Here is a 12,012-nt window from a genome sequence, read left to right as displayed (position 1 = left end):
ATATGGAAAAAACCATTTAAACACTTTTTTGAAGAAAAATCTCCAAAATTTTTTTTTGTGAGATAATGGGTCTACCCCACAGATGCACTACAATAATAGAAAACAAAAGTGCATATATAATTTAACACAATTACTTTAATTTTTAAAATATGAGTATTATTTTTGTCTAAAAAAACAAACTTTTTCATCAGTTCAATATATTCATATTAAATCATCAAAATGAATCAAATAAAACTAACCTAATAACAAGATAAGATCAGAAATGGAATTCTTTAAATAAATAATTCAAAATATCATTCACTAACCTTAATTATCAGTTAAAAGTTTTTCACTCCAAAACATTTTCAACCTTTCTAAGGCCATCCTTAGTATATAATTTCACTATACAGTTTGAACACAAAGATATTAAAACAAATTTTAGAACACCAGTCTTTACAAATATCAAATCACTTTCTTCAAACATTCAAATTGAGGTTTGTACTCACATGTTTTAATATTACAAACAGAATGTTTTCTAAGACTCAAATTCCTATCAAATGTTGATATATTTCAAATTAAAGGCAAAAATAATTTTAAATTTTAAACAATGTTCAGCATAAACTGTATAAATGTATGGATTCCTAGCAAAAATTACATTGAGATTTTTTCATAACTGTTCAACATTATCTCTAACCACAAATATTAACTTGTAACTGATTTAAAATATTAAACTAAACTAAATATCAAATTAAAAACTAAATAGTGCATAAAAAAATATATTTACAGATCTTGGCATCAACTTTAGTAGCCAAAACAAATAACAAGCATTAATATTTTCTACATTAAAAAAAAAAATTAAATACATTTTAAATATATTAATGTTTTCTTGTTATCAACTTCATGATTAATCTACATTAATTTTACTAATCATATGAATTACAATGAATGAGACAACATATAATATTAATCTTATTAATAAAACAAAAATATACTGTTAGAAATAGTTAAACTTTTATTCTTTCATACTACTTTTTGTAAGAACAATAGTATGAATGAATTCATTTGAATATAAAGTAAGGGTTTCTTTTTTCTATTAAATATCTACCAGAATTCATTCAATTTACTAGCTGAACAAAACTTTAACTATTATTAATGTAAGTTAAGAATTATCCATACAAAAAATTCTATTATTAATTTACTTGAAACTTTATTTTAAAAGTAAATGTTAAAATAAAGCTTTCAAATTTTACTTATCAGTACAAAATTATTGCATATACGAGATGTTTATTTTAATACCATATCACATAATATTTTGATAATTAACAATTTTTAATCTAATCTATTATTTATGCAGAGTATTCAAACTGCTTAAAAAGATATATCTTTTACTTATTTCACAAATTAAATAATTTGATTTAAATTTCAAAAATACATTAAATAGTAATTTTTAATTTAATAAAATTAATTTTAAGCTTATTATTTAAAACATCATAGAAGTATTATATAATAGCAAAACACTTCAGCATATTTTGAAATTATTAACACTTTTCCATAGTGGATGCAGATTAAAATTACATTTGTTTTTTGTTTGTAATACTGATTTGTTAAAATTTCAATATTTTTAAATATTGAAATAGTGATTAATTTTAACATATATACAAGACTTTTTGCAACGACAAGATTTGATTCTTTTCTATCAATATACAAAAACAATTAATATATGGTTAAAGCAGATTGTTCTTTCTGCTTTATAATTTCTAATATTTATGAAATTTAATGATCTTTTTTACAAATGATTAATAATTATTATGATCACAATGAAACAAATATACTGCTATAATGATTAAAAATATTATTCCAAAATGTATACAAATAAACCTATAATTTTAATTTCACTATTATACTTGTATAGATGGCAAATCTATTTGCATATTCAAATAGAAGTTTTTTTTTTTAATTTAGTTATAAGGTACATTAATTTTTTTTTACTTTATATATTAGTAAATAAATCTAATATTTCTAAAATAAGAATATATAATAATTTTTGTTCTAATGTAAAATTCGTTTGGTACAAATATATGACAAGGTAATTCAAACTACTTTTTGTTTTTGTTTTGCACTTTCACCAAATTCTTTGAAATAAAATTTTATTGATTTCAAAACATAATTCTTTCTTAAAGAAATAACTTCTAAAATGAATTGAAAAAAATTTTTGCTCATAAACCTGTAATCTGTGTAAATGGAAGCAAATCTTTACACACAACTATTATTATAATTAAGAAAAACTTACATAAAATATTTATATTTTATTATTTTAATTGAAACTTAAATTATGTTTATTAAATTTATGAACTGAATTAATACTGATGAATTCATTAATTGCATTATTACAATATTAATTAAATAATACAATTTTTAATGTTAGATGAAGTTAATGAATAATCCTAGTGTCAATTTTTTCTATATAAGCCTAATTTTATTTAAAAACTCTATATTTAATTAACATATAGTACAGTACCTGATAGTGGGGAAATTTCTAAATTATTAGATAGGAAATTCCATAAAAATTCTAATTTCAGTAAATGTACAGTACTATAGATTCCTACAGACTTTTTCTTGAAAATTTTATAAAATTTAAGAGAAATATATTTAGTAAAATTTTTACTTGACATCAATGCTAAAATTCTGAATAGTACAAGTATTTTTCAATAAATTTCTTTTAATCTTTTGGAGCACCATTAATTGTTATAATAACTTTTCTTGATCCTACAAAAAATTCAGAACAACATTATTATATTAAACTTTAAAATTTCTAAATGATTTGTTCTATATTTCTAAATTCTATAAAATATAATACTTAAAAATTCATTATAAAATTACAGTAGAGCATCAATTATCCGACTCAATTAGGGACTGGGGTTGGTTGGATAACTGAAAAAAAAGATAACCGAAAAGTATGAAAAAAATACATTATTAGTATAGTATATTAGTATATCCCATGTAATTAGTATATTAATATATCGCTATTAACCTACTTTGTGTTGAATTTTCATCGATGTTAAATCTAACAAATTTTTTAAAAATAATAATTGTTGCTATTGTATCGTTAAAAATTATTTTATTGCTCACAAAACAAACAACCACTCATAATTAGAAAATTAAGCCTTGTTTAAATACTGGCCTCCCTTTCATGGTCGAGCCAGTGCTGTCAGCTAAAACACTCAAAAATTTAACAAAAATAATATTAAAGTAGCCAAGACAGCCAAATATTGTAGTGCCACATCACTAGCGGACATTTGAAATTTGCAGACTAGAACGGTCGGTTAACCGATGTGACGGTTGATCGGGGGTCGGATAATTGATGCTCTACTGTATAAAGTAATGAAAATTTATAATTATACTCAAAATATGAAATTTTACTTTACTAAAGATAAAATTAGGATCAGATAAAAATAACTGAAATTTAATTTTGTGTTACAGTAATACAAAAATCAAATATATATATCATCATAAATTCAAATTGTCCAATTTATTTCCAACTATAATTTATATAGGTTCATCACTGATTTTTTGGCAGTCTTTTAATCAAGTCAGAATAATGAAGGGAACATTTAATTTTTTTACTGTCAGATTTCCTCACTAATTAACTATAAATAATATGATTATAACACATGTTCATTTAGATTGTCTAAATTATATTTGTTGTCCACATTTAATACATACATAATTTATGATTCTAGTAGTTCATAGTGCTTAAGATACTTGGGTAAGAATATAATTAGTGGTTCAAAATAATTATTGAATTTATTAAAACTAATCTGACAAGGCTTTGGAACAAGAATAATCTATACATATTATATTATATATTATATATAATAGTCTTTTTCCAAAGCAAACAAAAATTTGAAAAACTTTTGTTTGCTTTAGAACAAGATTGGAATCATGCAAGAAAAATAGTCATTCACTGATTTTTCTTGCATAATTCCGCATACATTTTATTTTAAATTATTTATATTAAAATTTATAAACTATAAAAATGATTTAAATATATTTACCTGCTCTGTTTCTGTGTTCACAAAGCCATATTCCTTGCCAAGTTCCTAAATTCAGTTTGCCATCAGTAATAGGAATAGTAAGACAGGACCCCATAAAACATGCTTTAATGTGAGCAGGCTAAAATAACAATGTAATATGAAATGAAAATAAAACATTAATAAATAAAATAAAAATATCCTGATAAAAATTATGTCGTCTATTATTATATAAAAGATAAAACAATTTAAGTATAATTATAAGATAAAAGAACTTTTAAATTAATTTTTAGCATATGTTATCTATATAACTTGAATTTTGTTATTATTATTATTTTGCATAAACTGTAAATTTGACTAATAGACTATTTATGCAGTTTCTGCCCCACAGAAATCGAAGCCTGTAAAATTCAGTGAATTTAATCAAAAAATCAAAGCCAGTAAAAATGTAAATATAAAAAAAAGTCAAGAGTAATTATATAAAATTCAGTGAATGTCATTTATTATAAATATGTAAATATGAAAAAAGTCAAGAGTAATTATATAAAATAATGATTAATTAACAAACTCAACGATGTGCGCTTAATGTGCATTCCCACAATCTTTCATACCTCTGTATACAAATTTTAAATCACTCATGTTGTTTAAATCCTTATCCATTATTTTTTATTGAATCAATCAGGTAGAAAGACTTCCAATTCATTCCATTCAGTGTCCATGAGAACTACTAACTTTTTTTTCTCCATAGCAAGTGGATACTATTTTAACATAACAAATAGGATATTCAAAGATGACCAAGACAAAACCTTTCTCACTTGTTTCTAGCCATTTATACACGAGTACGAACATTTTCGGCCTTCTTCAGGTATACTGTGGTCTGTTAAAGCGTCGGTTGGTAGAAATTTAAACGATGTCAATGCTTACATAATTATCGTCTTACTAGTGATGTCATATTCATAATCAATTTGCAAACTCGTTTAATTTCTCTGTTGGAGTATTTTGAAGATTACCAATATTGTTTAGTTTTTTCAGTGTCTCCATTTATATAGGAAAAAATTTAATTAATATAATTTATTAATATTGAAATATTACATTTTAAAATTTTATACAAGAAATTCTCAACATCATCTGCTTCCTCATGGGACAGATATTTTTCTGTAGTTCTAACTGTAATTATCTTCTTTCTCTTTTTTTAAAGAAAATACTGATTTATCATTGATAAATATACCTATAGATACATCTAATAATGGTACATTGCTTGCAAAATAAATCTTACTAATGAAACCATCAGATTCTAACACGTATTTTCTATCATAATTTTTTTTATCACTATCATCAATAGGAAGATCACCTAGGGTTAAATAAAATACTGCATCTTCAGCTGGTTTAGCTAAATTCAGAAAACCTCTTAAGATGAATGAATGGTTACTTGAAGCAAATAAACCATTTTCTGTCTTTTTAATTATATTGTTTGGATTTTCATCAATTTTGAAATAATTTTCGAGTTACGATTTTGTAACTGCATCCGTGTCTATAATTAGATTTTTTAAATTAGTTATTTTTTTATTTTTTGCATCAAACACTTCATCTTTTATGGTTGAAGCATTATTCACTAAATATCTTCTATTCACAACATTTTTATCTTCCGTTGGATCATCAACATTACCAACTCTTTTGTTTTTTGCATTGAAAGCACCATTATATATTTTCAGACATCTACTATCTAATGTATGAAGTTTTTTACTCATTTCTGTTATGAAATTATTAACATTTAAATTAAAATCATCAATATTTTTTTCTGAATTAGTTTTATCTGTTATGTGATCACCTTCTAATATTTTTAATTTATTAGCATTTTCTTTTGCAAAAGCTTCAAAATCTTTATTTAATTCATTATTTTTAATTTATGTTCTAATTTATCATCAATATATTTCTTGGCTGCAGCATTGTTTTTGTCTATTGGATGTTTACAATATTTTAAGATCTTATTTTGCATATCATAATTTCCATCATACGTTAATTTGAAACCATTACCTGGAGGACTAGGAGGACTTCTTTTACTTCATTGTAATAATGACCAAAAGGAAACCAAGCCATTTAATTAGTTTAAAGTTTTAGTTTCAAAAGTCTTGTTGTACATATTCATAAATCCTTTTCTTTTTTCGACTAAAACGAAATAAAATCTATATGATTTAGGCAGGCATTTCCCTCAAATGCCAAAAGAATTCAACTTTCAAATTATCAACATTATTATAAGAGGGATGATTGGAAACATCGAAATGAATGATAGGATACATAGTTTGTATAACTTACTAAACAACCAGACTCTGTGTTATTAGTATTTAATCCCGCCGCTAAAAAATCTGAACAATATCTCAAATAATCTAATTCTCCGGGTTTAAAACTAACATTATAATCTTCTGTTGGATATTGAAATTTTGAAAATATTTGCTATGTATTTTCCTTTCTGTTCTTCATCTTCATATATCTTTGGTTTGAAACCTAATATCTCATGGAGTTTACCTTTACTCAGATCAATTTTATATCCGGGTTCTAAATGAATTATAAATATTGTTGTTGCAAAACGAATTCCAAACTTTATAGGAGGCTCATTTATTCCAAAGAATTTTACTAAAAAATTATTTAGTTCTTGAAGAGTGTAATTTCCATTTTCTATCGTTACGTCATACCACTTTGTTTTATCAAAATATCTAAAGGTATTGTTATTAAATTTTTCATCAATATTATGTCAAGAAACCCACATAGACATTGATTTCAGAGCTAATTTTGAACTGTTTACAGGTATTGGATTTTTAAACTCGATTGTAAAGTCTTCCGATTTATCAGCATTTTTCAAATCTAAGACTGTTAGTTTCATTTATATAAAACAAAATTCTCATTAAACTTGCTCAGTTCTTGCATAAATGAGTATTAAACTTCAATGGGAGATTTACCTTTATTTCTTTCTACAATGTATTTCATACAAGGTGTGACAATTTAAATCTGGGACTGGTTGTGTAGCACTGCAGTGTCAGCATGCAGAAACTTGTCTAAGCTTGTCATAATAGTTCAACCATATGCCTACTTGTCTGCAAAGCTTTGTTTATGTCTCGTAACTTGTTAATTTTTCTGTACTCCATTCACATACTGCTATGAGAAAGTGCTGTCATGTTTTTGCCATGGAACAAATAGCGAACATTAAGTTTTGTTACAAGTTGGGTAAAAGTGCAACAGAGACATATGCCTTCATCAAGCAAGTTTATGGGAATGATGCCCTATCCCGTGTTTTCGAGTGTATGCTCTCGTGTTTTTGAGTGGTTTGCACATTTCAGGGATGGTCGGGAAGACCTTGAGGATAATGCTCGCCCTGGATGACCTCAATCAGTTCGAACACCAGAAAATATTGAAAAAATCAGAGACTTGCTGCAATATGACCGTCGAATGTCTATTCAAATGATAGCGGAGACAACTGGTATCAATCTAGAGACAACTCGTCGTGTTAGGCCTCAGTTTGCAGTAAGAGGAAGCTGGGTACTGCTGCACGACAATACCCGCCCGCACACTGCGACTGTTGTCAAAGAGTTTTTGGCCAAACATGGCATTGTAGAGTTGAACCACCCTCCATACTCTCCAGATTTGTTGCCTTGCAACTATTTTTTGTTTCCTAAAATCAAAATCACATTGAAGGGATGAAGATTCAATGACCTGGAGGACATACAGTGCAATGTGACCAAGGAATTCAGAGCTGCCAACGGAAGTGACTTTGCTGAGTGTTTCAAGAACTCGTACAAGCGTTGCGAGAAGTGCATTGCCCTCCAGGGGGATTACTTTGAAACATATCAAAAGGGTTTTTCATTATATGTTCTTTGTGTCCTTTTATTACCTGGAATTTAATTCTAATAAAACACACCTTTAATAATCCAGCAAATAAAAATTAATAATATAATAACATTTTCAATCGTTTCTTAACAATCTTCTTCAGAAGAAGATCGTTAAGAAACGATCGAAAACATTATTATATTATTAATTTTTATTTGCTGGATTATTAAAGGTGTGTTTTATTAGCAATATATTTATCCAGTTCGTTCATTATACTGGAATTTAATTGTCACACCTTGTACAATAGTAACTAAATCTAACAGACATAGATTCTGAAGAAAACTAGAGTTATATCTTATTTCTTTTTTAGATGTTTTTAAATATTTTATGATTTCTTTTGGAATTCTCTCTCTTTTCAATCTTACATTTTTTAACTTATATTCACCAAAAGGATATTTAGGATCATTATAATAACAAACCCAGTGTGTGCCATCTCCAGTTGAAACATCTAAATTAATTATACCATTTTCAAATTTTCTAATTGTTTTCAGTAATAGATCAACTGTAAACACACCTCTAAAACCTTTTTCGTTTTTTATAATATCATTTATCATCTCGTTGGATATTCCCAATTCTGAATACTCCTTTCCCTAATTTGAAATTTGGGCATATTGGACCTAAAGGGCCTTGGGAAAGGAGAAGGCATTCAAATTTTTTTTTTTATTACATCCTGATCCAGTTACTGTATCTAAAGCTTTTTTAACTCCCCATCCTGCAGTGCCCAATAAGGTTTCCGTAGCCAAAGTAGTTAGAATAGAAATTAAATATGGTAAGATGCCTCCGTTCCTTTTTAATTGCATTCTACTTATTTTTATTCTCTTTCCTTCATTAATATTTTTTATTTGAGTTTTTGTTAAAACCATATCATGATTAGGAGGTTTAGATTTATCTATTTGTAAATATATTTCTTCACCATTCTTAAAAGCTGATTTCAATTTATTTTTTTGAGATTCACTGAGATAAAGTCTAGTCTTAATATAATTACTCATTTATTTAAATAAAAATTTTGAATAATATTCTTTCACTGTATCAGCTGTTATTTCTCCTGAATTTAATAATAGATCTAGAATTTCAACAATTTTATTATATACTTTTTTTATCTCCACCTAACAGCTTATCAGTTAATTTTTCTAATTCACTAACTAATCCTTCTCCAATAATTTTAAATGATTGTGAAGCAGACTTTAAAACTTTTAATTTTTCTCTACAAAGTTTAAATAAATCTAAATCAGAATGATACATATTTAACTCCTCTTCTAACACTTTTCTTTGAAAATCATCTGTAGATTTCTTTAATTTTCTGTTCACTTTTGCTTTAAACGAACCTAATGATTTTGTTCTTCTTTCAGCTTTTTCGAGCATTTCATCTATTTCATCGGGTTTACTAACTAATTGTGATGGTACAATAAAGCTATTTGCTCTAAATATGAAACATCTAATTCTTCATCTAAGTTTTCAGCAGTATATCTGTACTTCTTTTTTGTTGACTAAAGTTGATTCAGCTTCAGGAAGTTGAGGAAATGACAAATCAATGGTAGAAGGAATTGTTATATTATGAATAGCATCTTCAATAGCTTTTAAATCTTGTCTAACATCTTCTATAGGAACGTTTAATTTCTCTCTAACTGGCTTATGAAACTTTGAAAGACTTTTTTCATATTTTGCTTTACTAAATATTTGTTCTTTATTCTTCTTTCTTAGTGCTCTGTTCTGCTTAGCTTAAGTAAGTAACACTTTCTTTGTCTTCTCATCCATTTACTAAGCTAAAAAAGAATTAGCTCAAGCTGAGAAATCATTTAGCAGAAGCTGAAATTTTTAAACAAATAAATGATTAAGATAAAAGATTATACAGAACCGGATCAATATGAAGATCCTAATCAGAATCCATTATTACCTAAACATCCATTCAGACTCTTAATCATTGGTCCATCAGGATGTGGAAAAACAAATCTCTTATTAAATCTAATTTATGATCAACTGAATTTTGATGCTTTATATATATGTGCTAAAGATATTAATGAGCCAAAATATGAAAAACTTCAAGAAAACTATACTCAATTAGATGAGTTGGAAGAAGATATATTGAATGTAAAAAATAAAAAGTTATTAGAGTTATTTAAAAAATTTAAAAAGGAATCATTATTTTGTTTGAGCATAAAGGATATGATTGACATTAATAGTTTAAATCCATCAATAAAAAAATATGATTATTTTTTATGATTGTATTACTAAAAAAGATCAATCTAAAATTGTACATTTCTTTATCGGAGGAAGGAAAAAAAATGCTTCAATTATTTATGTATCTCAATCCTATTATTCAACACCAATTAACATAAGAAGAAATTGTAATTATATTATTTTCTTCAAGATTCAAGACAGAGAAATTAAACAGATAATAAGAGAAATAGATGGATCATTTTGTAAAAGTTTATATAGTAAAGCTACACAAAAACCATATGATTTTTTTATGCTAGATCTTAAAAACTCAAATATGAAGTATCAATGTAATTTTACTCCTCTATAAATAAGAGAATACTTGGAAAAGAAAATATATGTTTACAGAAAGACTTATAATAATTATCATAAAATTAGTGTATCATTAACAGTTGGAAAATTTATATTTAGTGCTTCACGTCTATCTGTGTTTGTTATAGTTCTGTTACCAGCATTAAGCTTGAGAGCCAGAATAATTGAAGTTATAGATAAATCGTTAAAACTGTCTGAAAAAAAGGAGGAATACAAGCAAGTATTTAAATTTTATAAACAGCTATCTAATCTATTCAAAGCTGGGAGCATATCAGAATCTGACGTGTATTTGAGAGAACAATAATTTATTAAAAATATGAAATATTTTCCGTTAGAGAAATATACAAAGAAAGCACAACTGAATGGTTATAAATTTTTATAGTTATATAAATGAAGAGAGGAAAAGGCACTGTTAATGATATGATAAACAAATTACCGTTTGAAATGCATTTACCTGGCCATTCATTTACGGTCCGGGAACTCAACTATTATGGGAAAAACTAGATTAAATCCTGATTTATCTTACAAGTCATGGAGTAAATCAATAAACAAAGTAGATGAAACTGCATATAGACATGATATTTGTTATTTGAAAAATAGAGATACAAAAACTAGAAATGAAATCTGTGATAAAAATATGTTAAATGAATTAGATGCTATAGAAAACACTTCACTTAAAGAATAGATAGAGGAATTGTTAAACCAATTATAGTATGAAAAAGAAGATTTGGCTTAGAAATTTCTTCTCATATAAATAGCATCTATTGTTTAAAGTGTAAAAACAAAACAAAAACAATTATTATTATAGAAACAACAACAAAAAATAATAAACCTATAGCAAAAGGAATGTGTGCTGTTTGTGGTACTAATAAGGCTGTTTNGCAGGGATCTGTCAAAGGAAACTTTGAAGGGCATGGAACCTCTTAAACTGGAATGAGAGGAACCATGTGTCTGAAGGACAATCTTTAGAGAGTTTGTCAATCAAACACCTCAATTCATCCTACTTCACTTTTCCAATTGGTTCTTCATCTGTCTTTAGGTGAAATTCTAGACTAACTTGGGCCCTGGGAGAGTCAACACCAACATGTAATTTGATGTCAAGTTCTCATACTAACTGGAGATGTTTACTGATCTTTGGGACTTTTGCTGTTGAATCAGTCTTTCTTGACAGCAAGTACAGGTAGCCCTCAGTTTACACCGGTTCAATTTACGCTGATTCACAATAACGCCACTGCGCAATTTGCTGTTTTGAGGTGTAATTCCCTGATTTTCCCTATGCTAGACTGATTTTCATTTCAGTGTTGACATATTTACCGAGCCACGACATTGTACGTTCGTTAAAACAAAGATTTTTATTAAATATATTTATTTTTTCTGTTTAATATTATTGGGTATGTATAAATTTGCATTAAATTAATATTAAAATACTAAACGTTTAGGTACCCACGAGTCACGATATTAAACTTAACAGTCCAATAAATGGCATCCGAATCCATAGCGCCAATGAATGTATCCCGTATCAGTTCATTCAGGAAAACACATTACGATGCAATAGCACTTCTGGTGATCACAAATTATCGTTAGTGAGACAAATCTA

At 26.6% G+C, this 12,012-nt stretch overlaps 1 protein-coding gene across 1 annotated transcript in view; it reads right to left on the bottom strand.

Annotated features, from left to right (window-relative positions):
- Window positions 1-1,882: 1,882 nt before the first annotated feature.
- Window positions 1,883-12,012, bottom strand: part of LOC111624351 (UPF0047 protein YjbQ-like) — a 40,849-nt gene continuing 30,719 nt past the window's right edge. The window contains exons 6-7 of the mRNA XM_023367175.1: window positions 4,035-4,152; window positions 1,883-2,745 (exon numbers count right to left, since the gene is read on the bottom strand). Coding sequence (XP_023222943.1) covers window positions 2,699-2,745; window positions 4,035-4,152 — 165 coding nt within the window. The 3' untranslated portion in view covers window positions 1,883-2,698. The remainder of the gene's footprint in view (window positions 2,746-4,034; window positions 4,153-12,012) is intronic.

The sequence above is a fragment of the Centruroides sculpturatus genome, unplaced genomic scaffold (genome assembly GCF_000671375.1).
Source record: "Centruroides sculpturatus isolate CEXI.00-Female unplaced genomic scaffold, Cexi_2.0 scaffold9, whole genome shotgun sequence".
Taxonomy (NCBI): domain Eukaryota; kingdom Metazoa; phylum Arthropoda; class Arachnida; order Scorpiones; family Buthidae; genus Centruroides; species Centruroides sculpturatus.
The sequence above is the reverse complement of the archived record's forward strand: the minus strand, read 5'-3'. Positions and strand labels throughout refer to the sequence as shown.